The sequence below is a fragment of the Chelonoidis abingdonii genome, chromosome 15 (genome assembly GCF_003597395.2).
Source record: "Chelonoidis abingdonii isolate Lonesome George chromosome 15, CheloAbing_2.0, whole genome shotgun sequence".
In the NCBI taxonomy this organism is placed as follows: Eukaryota; Metazoa; Chordata; order Testudines; family Testudinidae; genus Chelonoidis; species Chelonoidis abingdonii.
In genome coordinates this window covers 49,360,551-49,377,222 of record NC_133783.1, presented here as the reverse complement: position 1 = coordinate 49,377,222, position 16,672 = coordinate 49,360,551, and the positions used below count along the sequence as shown (strand labels likewise).

At 43.6% G+C, this 16,672-nt stretch overlaps 1 protein-coding gene across 2 annotated transcripts in view; it reads right to left on the bottom strand.

Annotated features, from left to right (window-relative positions):
• RGS10 (regulator of G protein signaling 10) overlaps positions 1-8,111 on the bottom strand; it is a 31,974-nt gene extending 23,863 nt beyond the window's left edge. Inside the window, exon 1 of one of the 2 annotated variants that reach the window (XM_032775589.2) lies at positions 7,393-8,111. In XM_032775589.2, the coding sequence (XP_032631480.1) occupies positions 7,393-7,441 (49 nt within the window). In that variant the 5' untranslated portion in view covers positions 7,442-8,111. Of the gene's footprint in view, positions 1-5,075; positions 5,124-7,392 lie in introns of those variants that run through there. The other variant, XM_032775592.2, reaches the window with a different exon arrangement.
• Positions 8,112-16,672: the final 8,561 nt, after the last annotated feature.

Here is a 16,672-nt window from a genome sequence, read left to right as displayed (position 1 = left end):
TTCTTTTAGAAATGAACACTCTCATGATAGAGTGGGGGCTACAGATGGAGAAAGAAAAGTGATGCTTTGTTTAGGAGGTGATGAGGCCTACAGATCAAATCATTTTACTGGGAGGGCAGCTAGACAGGTAGTGGAATGGTCTCGTACAGTCTTGGAAGACACACACTGTCGGGCAGTTTACTTTTGATTTTCTAAAGTCAACTGGAGTTTTGCCTGAATAAAGAGTGCAGGGTTGTATCCGACTAATATGCCAGACAGCATTCTCACAAATGTTCCAAAGTCTGAGGAGAAGGAAGAGATGGTCTAACTGCTGAATCTACATCTGACTGACTAACAAGAGATGGGTTTATTAAACCACAGGCTGCTGAGGCCAGATAGAAACAAATTCTTCATTGGCTACCATTCTGCAGTCCTTCTTCTTGGAAGGGCTCCGAGTATTTTACTGCTGAATTGAAAAGCTTTATAATAAACACAGAGCGAGTGTGATCTTCCATTCGCTGCATGCCCAAAACGTCCAGTAAAGACAGTGGGAGTCTTGGCAATTCAGGGTCAGGCCTAAAACCCTATCTAAGATTGCTAGACATTATAAGACTGGGAGTCTAATTACACATTCCTTGCACACTCAAAACCCCACTGTAATCCATAACGTTCTTACTTAGGTCACCTTATTAATAATAAATACAAAAGGGCATTTGTAATTGAAAGCTACACAAGTAGCGACCAATCCTGCTCACTTTTTTCACAAAAGTAGTCCATTGAAGTCAATGGGACTATTCATGTAAGGAATTTGAACAGGATCAGACACCTATTCTATTAACTGTTTGGTATCTCATTTCTATTTATTGGCATGTTTATTTTTATAAGTCCTTCATTTCACCTTAACAAAGCCACTGTTCAAAAATATGGATTTTCCCAATACATATTTGGACCCAGGTTAGGGCTCTTCCTCAAGTGTGGAGCTAAAACTATTATAGCAATTGACCAAAAAGAAAAAAAGAAGAAAATGAAAAAGCATTATACAGAGCAGAGATTCAAACATCAGCAGATAGTTAGAATGATAAATGCCAAGACTGAAAACCTATGGAAAACTGGCCTTCCAGAAAAGCCTATTGTGCTAAGTGGCTTTTGGTTGTTGGAGGCTTTTTTGAAGTCTTTTGATGAGTTCTCTCTCTGATAACAGTCAGATGGACATCTTTCATATGAGTTTCTCTTTCCATAGGGAATAAAACTCTGCAAGAGGGTCAAAGCATCTAAAGTTGCATAGACTCCATTCACGTATCACTGCGTAAGGAGAAGGAGAGACCCACCCTCATGCACCAAATCAATCAAATATAAAGAGAATAAAAGGAGGATATTTTAAATTAACAAAGCAAGTGGGACACATACTAAAAGTATACTATAATACACAAGCCATTTCATTAGCATGTCCCTCCTTCATCTGTTGTGATCTCTCTTTTTGTCATCTCTAAGTAAGCCCCCAATCCTGCACTTCTTTCATAGAGATGCAGAAGTCAATGCATAAGAAGGATCTAGACCTTGTAACTTCTTCAGACCAGAACTGTAATTTATTTTTCCGTAAAGCACCGGGAACATCTATGATGTTGTACATATAAATAAAAAGATCAAAAGGTTTCCCATGAGATGAACTGTGGTCTCATGGTGAAAGCACAGAACTGGGAATCGAACATTTAGATTGTTTCCTGGCAGCTGCCACTGACTTGATGTTGAACTTGAACACGACACTTTAACTTCTCCATGCCTCAGTTTCCCCTTCTGGGAAATGGAAATAATAATACTTCCCTCCTCAAAAGGGAGTTGTGAGGTTTAATTAATGTGTCTACAAGGCATGTTGGGATCCTGGGGTAGAATGTGCAAAATATTGTTTCTTGTATAGAGTCAGATTCTCATGTTCTGCAAACATCCACTGTCTGTACACAGTGACCAAATCAGAATGGCGGTGTTTTCCACCCACAAGTGTAAATAACTATCCCATGGGCAGAGCAGTGGCGAACCAGACCTATTAGATATACCCTTTATGGAAGTTGGATTTTATGTCTAGTCTTCTTTTGCTCTACCAAGCAAAATGGACTGTAATGGTTACTCATCCGTTGTTTTTTAAAAAGCATGGCAGAAGCACACAGCTTGAGAGATGAGTGGCAATATGGATATTTACTTCTGAGAGAACTCTGAAGCAGACTGACTTTAGAATCCCAAGATAGACCTGTGCTTCTCTTTTTCCATGATATCTCTAGAACACTAGATGACAGACCATATTGTGGCCTGTCTTGGGGATGAGGAAAGGTAAAGAGCTTCCTCCCCACCTGATGCCTCTCTGCAAGGACAGGGCACAAGGATCATGCCAGTCTGGTGACACTGGCAATGCTAACTTCCCCCAAGTGGTCACGGAGTGGTGGGGCTATGGTCCGATGTGGCAGCCACCTTCCCCAACAAGCCTAGAGGGCGTGGGCAAAAAGAAATTTAAGGAAGGACCCTGCCCATCCGGGCCAGAGAAATTCTCTACCCAGAAGGAGCAACTGCAGCACGCACAGGCAATATCATCAGACTGCTTTCTACAATCTCTCTCCCCTGTGTTCACTGGCCATTCACTCCAACCCCACCTTCACAGTCTCTTCATTTCAGTCTTACTCCATTTACCCTCTAAGTTCACCTGCTTCCTACCCTCCTCCTTTTCCCCTGCCCTACTCTTCAATATCCCCTCTCTTGTCTTTTCATTTAGCTATTCTCCTTCTCCTTAAACCACACCCAAAGAATTTTAAAAATGTAAATGAGATATACCCACTTCTCGATTCCCCCCACCTCTCCCAAAAATACTGTGGCACTAACAGGATGTTTGCAGACCACCACTGTTCACTCTGCTTGCATGTTACTTCCCTTTCCCCTGACTCTTTGTCTTTCCTGTCTACTTCCACAGAAACTCTTTGGGGCGGGAGCGATCCAATACTGTGCTGCACAGAGTTTAGCACAATGGGGCCCCATTTTCAGATGGTCACTTCCATAATACACATAATAAATAATAGGCCCTTTCCCCTTCTGCACAAGTGTAAATGTCTACACAAGGTACAAAGCCGTGGGGAAACAGGCCCAAAATACTTCTGATAATATTAGAATCATTGTAGCTCTGCATTTTCACTATATACAGTTCTAAGGCACCCCTCATCTCAGTTACTGAGCACTCACATACATATTTCTAGTATAAGAATTGCCCCCAATAGGATCATAGCTCTCCACTCTATACACAATTGCTTAAATCCGTCTGATTCAACAGGTTCATGTGTTCCACACAGAGAATACCTCTTTATGTCCTAAAATAGCCAAAAGGTTTGCCTGGACCTTACTCAAGGAATTAATCTCTACATTTCTATCTATTAAAGTGCTACTGAACTCTCTTGAAAAATCACACTTATAATGGAATTTATATACAATTCTTCACAACTAATTTATTTTTAGAATGTAACGGTGAAATTTATTTTAGTATATGAAATATGCTCTCTGATCCTTAGTTATCCCTCTTCTTGCCATTAATAAAATCATCTTATTCCATCAGAAGCCCTGCAATTATGCTGACACGTAGTTTACATATAAACTGCATGCTTGCCAGTGCCAGCAATACCTAATATCCAAATGATAGAGTAATTCATTTCTTTTTTACACAGCAGATAATTATGTGCACCAATAAGAAGAATGCAAAGGAACTACAAAAAAAGGGAGCTTTTCTATATGAACTTTTGTAGAAGATAAAAATGTACAGTAGTAGATAAAGATGTAAAATAACTCAGATCCTTCTTGTTTTGGTGGAAAAACACTCACTATCTTTTCAACAGACAAGGAAACCAATAAGTGGAGAAAATACTATTATAAACATTCACAACATAGTTGTACACGGGACCCCACCATACAGTCTTTACTTCAACAAAACTTCCACTGACTACAGGATCACAGTGCATTTTCTTACATTATGTGCAGTGGCCAGTTGCTTGTACAAACAACGCTAATGTTTGGCACTTACACTAGTTGCAGCATTATTTTAGGGAGCAATCCTATATTATCTGTTTTTGACCATCACAAAATACTATTACACGAGACACAAAAACACCTTGTAAATAAATATTTTTATAAGTGATAAATGAAAAGGCAACGGTAATTTTTTTAAATGTTCTAACTACCACACTTGACACTATCAGTATCTGAAACAGCAAATATCTATATTATACAAACAAGAAGTTCCATGCTAATATTAACTAGCAAATCAGAACTCCGGGCTCCGGACCTTGCTTTGAAAGGATAGTGTTAAAAAACAGAAGAAATCACCAAACGTTAGCATTACATGCTTACTGTTTCAAATAATAAGGCAATTCAGTACCTGGGGTGAGATGTTCACACGGTCCTAAGTGATTTAGCAGCACAAGTCCGCTTTGAATTTCAGTGGAAACTTGTGCACCTGTTAAATAGACACTTTGGAAAACCTTGCCCATAATTCTGAAGTGTTGCAACTACAGACATATAACAAATTTTTAATAAACTGTGCCTTGCGGCAACATCTCACACAGCAAAAATTCATGCATCTTACAAAACTTTGTTACATCAGCCATTTATTGCCTGTTCTTTGCTTATCCTTTTCCATATATGTTTTCTGCAAAGTTATTAACAAAAGACAGCAGACATGACCAGTTAATCAGCCAGATATGTACTGCTATAGCACCTTATAAATAGCATTTTTCCTTTGTTCCCAGTGTTTAAACAAATAGCATCAATTCACAGAACAGTTAACAAAATCCTTCCCATTCTCCTATAAACTTATCTTGAGAGAACTTTGATTGCACCACATGCATTTGCTCCTTCTTCACACTGAATCAGGCCTGGGTCCTTCAGAAAGCTGTGAATACTGACATATGGGCTTTTTATTTTTAAAAGTGCACTTAGCCCATTGCATTTCTCTGTGATCATAAGAATGCCATTCCACTCACAAGCAGCAGTCCTGAATTAATAAACCAAGGTTATGAAACAATAAGAAATTGTTCTTAACTGTTCCCCTTAACAAGGGAAAATCCCCTTACTTTCCATGTATCCAAGTGCCACTTGATGAGTCCAATAGATCAACTTTTTCTAGTAGCTGCTGTATTTAAAGGACCTATGGGCTACAAAGAGTTGTCCTTTGCCATTTTGGTTTGTTCAAAGCATAAGCCTTAACATCCTCTTTTGAGTGTCTCCAACAACAGATGGCAACGGGATTCTAGTTTTAACTATACGGAAGGAAATTAAAAGTATGTTCTGCATTTGTAGCATCTCTGGAAGCATTCACCCAAGCACATAGCTAAAAACAAAACAAAACAAAAAAAACCTAGACTAAAAGCCACACTCAATTTTTCTTTGGACGGCTTTAATGAGGAACTTGCAAGTTCGTAATCTTATTGTACATTCCAGAAGTAACGTTGCTACCGAGGATTCTTAGTTTGTTATTTTTATCCAAATTATTTCACAAAGAATAATATATGTTATGTTAGTTTCCTTGAGCCACTGAACCTGCTGGGTCAGTGAAATTCTGTTGTAAAATGTTCTGTATTGAAGTGCTGTAATATTCTGAAAGTGTGTCTGTAAAAATGACACTTTGGGGTTCCATGTTAATGACTTCCATATCAAATGTAAGAAGATGGTCTTTCTAGATGACAGCTCTCCAAAGTCAACTTGGGATCTGAAAGTCAAACTAGGTTCTTTCTGGTTAGGAAGTCACCACCAGTAACACAGATTATCTAATCAGAATTTAATTAAAATTTTGGTTGATGTATGAGCTACAACAGAATCCAACTCCCTCCTGTAGAGCCTCTACAATGGAAAAGACTATACTACAGCTAAATTATAGTTTCTGAATCTTGTGCTTAAAACATAACCTATAAGTTTTATATTAGAGCCCCAGAAGCATACAAAGCATTAACAAGGTGCATAAAGACAGAAAATGCTACATGGACTGTGTCCATCTGTAACAGTGAGGGCAAACACAAACGTCAGAAGTATGTATGCCCCCCTCCCACCAAAGTTCACTTTAAGCATCTTAAAAGCAATCGACAGCTCTACAGCCATATGAATGATCAATAATGCCCTGTACTCAGTTAGTTCAGTCTAATTAACATCATTATATCTGAATATTGTAAAAAATCCAGATACACTGACATTTCAGATCTGAAACTTGCCACCACTGCTTTCGGCCACTGCATATTTTGATTTACTTTATAAGTATTACCAAGTCCATTACATGAGAATTAGACAGCTAAAGCTATGTATTTGCTATTTTAGAACTGCACAATTGCAGGGCAGCCCAGAGGATTCAGAGGGCCTGGGGCAAAGCAATTTCGGGGGCCCCTTCCATAAAAAAGAGTTGCAATACTATATTCTTGTGAGAGCCCCTGCAGGACCTGGGGCCTGGGGCAAATTGCCCCACTTCCACCCCCCCCCCCCACCCTCCTGGCAGCCCTGCACAATTGCATACTTTGAGAAATTATAGTAGACTTTTACAGTCATACCAAACTTCATAAAAAGCTGTAGTACATGCACAACTGAGAGGAAAAGCAGTAAAATATGCAGGTTGATACAATGAAATCATACATTCATACCTTCTTTCTACTCCTCTGTATCACCCAGCTACTTAAAGCACCCGAATGAGACTTTATCTACTTGATTTGTAGAGGTGCTGCGCACCCACAACTCCAGTTGAACTCAGTGGAGCTGTGGGGGTTCAGCACTTCTGAGACTCAGGCTTGATTTGAACCTAATGCCATTTGGCATTATTACTTTCACTGGTGTTTGTTACAGTTTCTTCTAATGTAGCCTCCCCTCTGCCACACAGCAGCTATGACTCATGTGCAGAGAAAGAAAAGACAGTTAACAAACCAAAGCACATCTGGAAGCTGGGCTCCGGATTCCACTTCGGCGTGCTTTATTTTTCAGACATACTAAAAAGAAAACTCCATCCTTCCTCTTTCAGCTAAACTTCCTCTTCGTCGTGAACCCGCTTGCGGCCGCAAGCAAGAAGCTGTTGTATCTTCTCAACACAAAGCCAAAGCTTCCTGGGCCGAAAGGCGCCTGCAAAGCAGAAGAGTCTGCAGAGGCAGCAGCACCTCTGGCTCCTGCTTTGGGTTAATCATTGGTTTAAAAAAACACCCGAGGGCAAATCCTATAATCGGGACCGAGACAAGGTGCCGGGGGAGCTTCACCTCCAACCTGGCCCCAGCGGCAGGAGGCTGGTGCCGGCCGGGGGGGCTGGGGGTGTGGGTTCACGTCCCGGGATTAGCTCGCCCCGAGCGCTCTAACCTGGCGCCGGAGCCCCCAGCACGCGGTCCCGCTCCGGACCCCGAGTCCTCCGCGCAAAGCTCCCCTTACCTGACGGCGGCCGCTTCCTGCTGAGCCTGCTCACAGCCCGGGTGAACATCGCCGGGGGAGCTGCCCAGCTCCGGCCGGCCAGGAGCAGGAGGAGGTACCCGCGACGGCAGCTCCCTGCGCCCCAGGAGGCGCCTCCAGTTGCGCGCCCTCTGGTCCCGCAGCGAGGGCCGGGCGCTCCCGGCACGTCCCCAGCCAAATGAGACGGGCCTGCCGTGAGCGACCTCCCTTGGCTGGGACACCCCTAGGAGGCCCCCACGTGGGCGCTCCCCGCTGCTCCTAGGAGACCTCTGGCGGGGCGCGCTCCCTGTGCGCGGCCATCCCGGGGAAGCGCCTGAGGTGCGTTAGCTCTGCGCCCTCCGCCTCGGGCTGCCAGGCTCCTGCGCCCCCCAAGAGGCGCCCCCTGTGCGCTCCCTCCAGCTGCCCTAGGAGGCGCCCTGGCGCGCGCGGCCCAGGCGCCCGCGCTCTGCAGCTGCCAGTCTGACTTTGGGCGCTGACTCAGGGGCTGGGCGCATCCTCCTTCCTCCGCCCGCGCACAGCCGCTGCCGCCGGGCTCCCTGCGGTTAGGAGCCGCATGCGAAGCGCGGCTGCCGCCTTTTCCTCCTCCAGTTTAAAAAAAAAAAATCGACCCCAGCAAAGGGGCGAGCAAGGGCAGGTAAAGCACCAAGGAGCCGCCAGGGGCGTCTGCAAGCGGGGCCCCCTTCCCGGTTCCCCTGCTGTGCAGCGAACACGCACCCCTCCAGACGCCTCCCCCCTCTTCCTCCAAGGAGCCTGAGCTGGGTGATGGGGACCAATCAGGGGTTTCGCTACACCCCTCCCAGTGGGGGTGTAAACCCCCCCCCCGAATTTCCCCAACACCTTTCCCCCCCCCCCCAAGGGGCACAGTAGTCATTGAAGGTTTCCCAATTTTACTTTGCGTTGTAATTTTACATTTAAATTCCCCTGCCACATTAATACACACTTTAAAAAGGCATATACACAGAGTATGATAAATAACTTGTAACACTTGAAAAGTTGATCATGAAAGTGAAAACAAAGACAAACGTCTTCAGCACAGCTGTTGTTTTTTCTAACAAGTTGGCCCGGCAGAATAATATTATAGTTATGATTGGTAAGGCAATGGTGGGAATTGAAGCGCTCCCTGCCAGCTAGTGAATGAGCCCTGGGAGGGGAGGGGAGGCTAGACCAGATGGTAATTAACAAGTGAACTCACCTACTCTGCCTAGTATCGGGGCACGACCAGAGTGTGCTGCCCAGTGATTCCTTTTGGCTGGTCCTGGGTTACAAATCACTTTAGTAATTAAAATGTGGGGGTCATGGAATGGAAGATCTGGACCACTCACCTTGTAAACTGGAGTAATGTTAGTAAATAGGATGAAATATTAATAGTGAAAAGTGCAAGGTCACCTGCACTTAGGGATTAATAATAAGAATTTTAGATATACGTTGGGGACGCATCAGTTGGAAGCGACGGAGGAGGAGAAGGACCTTGGGGTATTGGTTGATAGCAGGATGACTATGAGCCGCCAATGTGATATGGCTGTTAAAAAAGCAAATGCGGTTTTAGGATGCATCAGGCGAGGTATTTCCAGCAAGGATAAGGAGGTGTTAGTGCCGTTATATATACGGCGCTGGTGAGACCCCACCTGGAATATTGTGTGCAGTTCTGGTGTCCCATGTTTAAGAAGGATGAATTCAAACTGGAACAGGTTCAGAGACGGGCTACTAGGATGATCCGAGGAATGGAAAATCTGCCTTATGAAAGGAGACTCAAAGAGCTTGGCTTGTTTAGCCTGGCCAAAAGAAGGCTCCGGGGGGATATGCTTGCTCTATATAAATATATCAGGGGGATTAACGTTAGGGAGGGAGAGGAATTATTTAAGTTTAGTACTAATGTAGGCACGAGGACGAATGGGTACAAACTGGATTGAGGTCTTCAAATCACAATTTTGAGGATTTCAATAACTCAGTCATGGGTTAGGGGTTGTTATAAATGTGTATGGGTAGGGTTTTGTGGCCTGCCTTGTACAGGAGGTCAGACTAGATGATCATATTGGTCCCTTCTGACCTATGAGTCTATGAGTCTATGAGTCTATTATCTCAGTAAAGGGCAGCAGAACTGTGCTTAGCCTGCCTAAGCGGGTGACACTCAATGCTTAATTTTTGCCAGGGCTTAGCAGTTCATAGCCCTGGGCTTGCCACATCAGTTATGAAAGTAAAAAACTTGCTTGAGCCCTGACACCTCTTAATTATAAATTAAGCACTGGTCACCCTCAACTGAACTTCACTTGCTAAGCAAAGGGTTTGGATGGCAGATCCCAGTGGAGGAGAGGAGGGGACAGGGGTTATGCTTGGTGATGTGAGCTCTGCCTAAAGCTAAACTTTACTTAGCCTCAAGCACTTACACACATCCACAACAAGTTAGTAAAACACCCCCAACCCTTGATAATTACCAAAACTGAGTGTGGCTCTCGAGTGATACAGTGGCAGCCCGTCTGCCGCTGGGGAACACAAGATGCATCCAGAGGGAGAGACCAGTCTCGAAATGAGTCCCCCCATCTCAAGATTTTTCCTCTTATTTATACATTAGTAATTAAAGAAACCTTGTTAAGTAAGCAGTTTCAAGTAAGAGGTTCCTTCTGATTATTGATTAACCAGGTGTGGGTTTTTCCAGAACTTGCAGCCTTGAGACCTCAATAGACATTCCTGGGGCATATCCTATTCTTTGAAAACGCATGTATCAACAATTTTAACTCAATTCTTATCAGGAAGGATGGGGGTCAAGCTGCTCTTTCGGTGGCACCCAACCCCCCCCCCCTCCCCTCCTGCCTTGGTCAAGCTGAGACTTGCTTTTAACAGCTTGCTGACTAGGCTGTCTTTAACAATAAGCTATAGTGGTTTCAGGCACTTTACTGGTTTGCCAAAGTTTCCCCGTATACATGAACTTTTCTAGTTCTTTTTTGAACCATGTTATAGGTTTGGCCTTCACAACATCCTCTGGCAAGGAGTTCCACAGGTTGACTGTGTGTTGTGTGAAGAAGTACTTCCTTCTGTTTGTTTTAAACCTGCTGCCTATTGTTTACTTTCTCCACACCAGTCGAGTCATATCCTTAGTCCTTTCTTTTCCAAGCTGAAAAGTCCCAGTCTTTTTAATCTCTCCTCATATGGAAACTGTTCCATACCCTTAAACATTTTAGTTTCCCTACTCTGTACCTTTTCCAGTTCCAATATATCTTTTTTGAGAGAGGGCAATCAGAACTGCATGCAGTATACAAGATGTGAGCATACTATGGATTTATATAATAAAAGTGGAGAAGGTTGGTTTGCCAGACTGAGCTGCAAAGCCAAAGCTGACAAACTATGTGAAAAGGCTGCAAAACACCAATCCTCTGGACTGCATCGATATGCAGAAAGCTTTATAAGCCAGTCATTGTCAAAGCCAATTTTAGAAGTACTAACCAAGGCTGTTAAAAATGCTGGAGACAGTTTATTCGAACAACCATGACTGTCACATCATACTTTCTCTTTAAGCAAGAGATACCATTACAACACTACAAACTGGAGGCCAGTGTTAAGTGCATTGTCATTTGTTAATCCTAAAGTTGGACACTGGTTCTGACTAAGACCAGCAAATGCTCACTGTCTTTCTGCAAGAAACTCAACTGACCGGTTAGAAGCATGCAGTGCAACAGTGAACTCAGCAGTTGAAAAAGTGAAGAATTCTCGCACCATATTCAGAAAATGTGCATACATGGCTGATGAATGCACTGATGAAAATGGGTGTCAAGTATTAAGTCACTTCATACATTACCTTGATGTCAGTGGAAGGCCAGTAGATGCATTTCTAGATGTTCAGTTTATGGAAGACACATCGGCTGCATCTTAGAAGAATTAAATGTTTGTAAATTGAACCCCAAAGGGATGGCTGCTTGTGCATTTGATGGCACTGCAAACTTCTCTGGGAGACATAGAGAAGTACAATCTTTTCTCAGAGAAAAGTTTAACTCTAAACTCTCCTGTACACAATGCAGATGTCATCTACTCCAACTAGCACTAGAACGAGCTGCAGAATCTCCAAAAGCCATTTAACAAGCTATAAATTTAATGTCTTCATTATACCCTTTTTTCTTTTCAGCAAGAGTCCAAAGGGACTGAACGTCTTGGCAACAAATTGAAGATACACTGGGACTGAAGTTCAAATTATTCCAACCTGGGAAAACCCACTGGCTTTCTTATGAGCGATCCTTGGCTGTTGTCTTAAAATTACTGCAACCGTTATTACTGGCTTTGGAAAGTATCTACTGAGATGGGATGGATCTAAGTAGTGAGGCTAGTGGACTACTTTTATTACTAAGTTCAGAAAAGACTATAGCCATTCTCTCTTGTAAGTCTACCTTTGAAACCACTTGGGTCATTAAAGAATGCCATCCAGGCATCTGCTACAACAGTAGTAGATCTTTGTCCAGCAAGAGAAGCTACACTTGGATCAATCAGAGAGATATCAACTGAAAACATACTAGAAGAAGCAAAGATTTCAGTCCAGAAGCTGACTAATCAGGGCACTTATATTGACTCTTTAAATTAAGAGGACAAAAAGTGTTTGTTAAGCCAGCTGAAAAAGTAAAGTACAAGGCCTTGATAGTATCAGAGGGGTAGCCATGTTAGTCTGGATCTGTAAAAGTAGCAGCGAATCCTGTGGCACCTTATAGACTAAGGCCCCGTCTACACGACGCGCAAAAATCGATTTTAGATACGCAATTTCAGCTACGAGAATAGCGTAGCTGAAATCGAATATCTAAAATCGATTTACTCACCCGTCTTCACCGCGCGGAATCGATGTGCGCGGCTTACCATGTCGAATCCGGAACTCCGTTTGTTTTGGTGGAGTTCCGGAATCGATGTAAGCGCGCTCTGGGTTCGATATATCCCCGTCTAGACAAGACGCGATATATCGAACCCCGAGCATTCGATTTTAACGCGCCGAAATGGCGCGTCGTATAGACGTGGCCTAACAGACGTTTTGGAGCATGAGCTTTTGTGGGTGAATACCCACTTCGTCGGATGTCTGACGAAGTGGGTATTCACCCTGGAAAGCTCATGCTCCAAAATGTCTGTTAGTCTATAAGGTGCCACAGGATTCTCTGCTGCTTTTACAAGGCCTTGATATTTACATCTCTACACCACCAACTTCTGGATTCTATCAACCTCTACATAGCTTTTACAGATAGCTGTCTTATAAAGTGAGTGAGGCACTACCTGCAATGGAGCTGCCTTGTGGTCAGGACAGAATAGAGAAGTAGAACACAGAGTGGAATATCATACTATGAACAAATGAAGATTTAACTTCAAATTCTTCTTTATCATTACTGGAGGTTCGACCCAATTTTTGTGCTATGTTTCCTGGGATGAAAGAAGTAGCAATTCATCTCTTTCTAGTCCCAGTCACAACAGCTACAGTTGAGCATTCTTTTTTCTCATTTAATAGAATTTTGAGTTCTGAAGGAAGTTGTCTTCTGCGTGACCATGAGCATATCATGAAGGACTGGAGGTACCAGACACATGAGAAACCACCAAAAATTAATTATATACTGCATTCAAGAAGTTCATTAACAGAGTTGTGCAAAATTACAACAAGAAACCAAGAAGAATGTAGATATAGTGCTTCATAGTAGGCTTGTGTAGCCAACTTTAATTTTGTGATGATTTAAAAACATGAGTTAAATCTAATAAAATGGGCTCGATTCTGCAAGAGGCTGAGAAAAGCTCGTCTATGTTCAGCCCTGATGGATCCAGCACAGTTGCAGCCACGATTACTTACAACCCACAGAAAACATGCCTGTGTCACAGCATTTCATTTATCACAGCGCTATCCCAAGCTATAACCACCGTCCCCTGCCCCCATCAGCTCTCTGAGCGCCAGGCCTGCCGGGGATGCTTACCGCGTGTTACTGAATCATTCTGCACATCTCTCTCACACTTCCTCTTTTTTCCCCCTCTCTCTTGTTGTCTCCTTGTCCCTGCAAACTTTGGAACTGCTAAGCTGTTTCACCCTCGCACATTTTAGATCACAGTCTGTGGCAGTTTGGACTTGACTCGTATGTTGTCTGGGCTCAGGCTGCAGGGGGGGAGTCTGAAAACCCTCCTTGATGGTGCATGCTGCTGTTGCAGAAACAGTCAAGACAAATTCATTTTGTAGCCCATGCTAACCAGCAGTACTTTCAGGACAGATTTCACCCTGCCTGCACTCAGTCTTCACTACCTCTGTGTGTGATATAGGGCAGAAAAGAACAAAAAGTCTCCAGTGGCTTAACTATAATTGCACACAAAAACTATGTTCAAAGAATGTTCAGGTTGCAAAGTTTTGCATGTGTCAATTAGGAAATGCCATAATTAAGGTTGCCTGTGAAGCCTTAATCCAGCTCCCTTCTGTGTATGCACGATGACAGTCTTTAAATACATGCTCACATACTGTTTTTTCCACTGGACCTCACCCTCATTCAGTGCACAGACTGGATGGTGCTCACTGAGCAAGCAGCTCCAGTATTCTGTGTTGTCCCTGTTGTTCAGTGTGCAGCCCCATGCCTTCGTTACAGCATGCTATCCCCAAGCTGGAATGATTAATTTTCTCATGGGCCTTTCTGTGGTGTTCATCACTATCATGCCTGAGTGGTTCACAAACATTAATGATTTTATTTACACAACAGCCCTGTGAAATCGGTTGATATTTTTATCCCCATTTTACACGTGGGAAATTGAGGCACGGAGACATTAAGGTCACAAGTGTCCACTAATTTTGGGAGCCAAATTTGAGACACTCGGGACCTGGTTTTTCAGAGGACTTAGCTTATGATCACTTTACATGTTCAAAGCACAGTTCCCATTGACCGTAGTTGTGAGTTCTCTGCACTTCTGCAGCTCAGATGCTAGGGTCTTAGATCAGGTACCCAGAAAATAGGGAAACTAATGTCCACCTATGAAAGGTTTGGTTTAAATGACTTTGCCAAACCTCTCACAGAGACTATGTGGCAGCAGCAAGGATAGAATCCAGTTTCCCAGGATAGCATTTAACTGCCTTAACTGTGACACCCTCCTTTGTCTTCCTGCCTTCCCCCGCCTCATTCACTACACACATTCCAACTTCAGCAACAAATAGACGGAGTCCTACAGCCAATAGCCTCCCTCATACACTGATTCACCCCAGAGCACCATCCAGCCTGGGCACTGAATGAGGCAGGGTTCTGTGGGAAAAATAGCATGTAATTAAACTATCATAATGCAGACACGCAAAGGGGCCCAATTAAGGTTGCACAGGCAGCCTTAATTCTGGCATTGGCTAACTTCTGAGTGCTTGACTTTGCACGTTTAAAATTCATTTAATTTCCTATGTTTTTAAAAAAGCAAACTGAAAAAAACATATTCAACATGTGGAACCATATGGATACCTACAAGGGGCATCGGCACAACAGTTGGAACCTTTAAATCCACTGCACAGACCTCTGCCATTTTAGCTAATGGAGTAACTGATAGCAGTAGTATCTTGCCATCCTTTATGCAGACCAGGAGCTAGAGAGTGGAATGAGACACACAGTTTGCCCACAGATTTTACAGATATTTGCTGACAGCACAGAAATGGATAAGACACCAAAATCTTGGGTTCCATGTCAGGCTCTGGAAGAGTTTATCTAGTCATCCCCCTTCTGTCCCTGTTCCCTCCCACACCTAACCCTTCTGCCCCTGTCCTCTACAGCCTGTCTCTGCCCAGTCTCCCCCCTTGCTCTTCCATCCCAGTCTTCTTGCCCAAGAGGTCCCAGTCTCTCACCCCCAGGCTCCTCATCCAATTTATCTCCGACCCCATCTCCCTCTCACTGGACTCAGTCCATTAGGCTCCTTGTCCTACTCTACTCCCCAGCCCCAGCCCTGTCCAGCTCTTGTTCCCTCTGCATTTGAGTCAGGTAACTTCCTCCTTGACATCGCTCTGCACGAGCAGGAGGAGCACTGAGTGCATGGCTGGAGCATGCTCAGCATGGCCAGACTCTTCAGAGAATTCACCTGCCAGACTCTACTTAAAGTATCTACTAAGCATGTATAAGCTGAGACTTTTTGGAGGACTATGATTTGGCCAAATTTCAGCAATTTTTCATGGGAATGGCAAAAAGCTGGTACCAGGGCAGCCTCCCGGCCAAATTTCAAGCCCTACCTCCAAAATGTAATAATTAATGGACAGTTTCCATTCAGCATGAGCATTGGAGGTGAAATCCTGGTCCCACTGAAATCAATGACAGTTTTTCCATCGACTTGATTGGGGCAGCAATGTCACCCTGAGAGTTTGGAAATACCAGAATGCTGACTCCGTAAGTAGATTATATTTTATGTCTCTCTTTGGCCACACAAATCATAGCACTTTGCCTGTTATCTGCAGTGATTTGCCTGTACAATACTGGACTTTTGCCTTGAGTACCAGGGCCAACAGCAGTACTGGTGATTTCTTAGCTCCTCAACATGGACTGAAAACAAATTGTGGAGGGGAGGGGAATATGAACAAACAGCTATGGACAACTGCAGAAGAGCTACACAGTGGCATTTCCAAGCAGATGTAAGATTGACCCTGGCACATATAATTAGAATATAATTGCAGCTTCTGTGCAACTGTCAGCCTAATGTATGAGATGGGTACTTACCCAGAACAATAAGGTACAAACAGTGCCTGGAGGCCCAGAGTAGAGTTACATCCAGAAGAGAAAAAAGGAAGAGCAAATGTGCATCGTACCAATGTTTAGGAGCCCACCATTTGGAGACATAGCCTGGGGCATTTTCCAGTTATAGCTATCCCTAAAAGTGTACCAGATGGAGGGAAGGACAGCTTAGTGGTTTGAGCATTGGCCTACTAAACCTGGGGTTGTGAGTTCAATCCTAGAAGGGGCCATTTAGGGAACTGGGATAAAAATCTATCTGGGGATTGATCCTGCTTTAAGTACGGGGTTGGACTAGATGACTTCTGAGGTCCCTTCTAACCCTGATAAGCTATGGTCCAAAACACCAAGTGCCTTGCTTTCTACCTATCAGCTCTGATGGTACCTTTCTAAACAATTCAGATGGCAAAACCCAAATGACGTGCCTGGCACATCATCTCAACAATGAAGCACTCTTTGCATCAGCTAAAACCTTTCCTCTTGTAAGATATTCATAGCCATAAAGTGAAACTCTACTTAGAAAAGTGACCATATATCAATAGCACTTTCTTACTCATCACATCACACAAGGGTGCGGGAGTATCTTACTACTT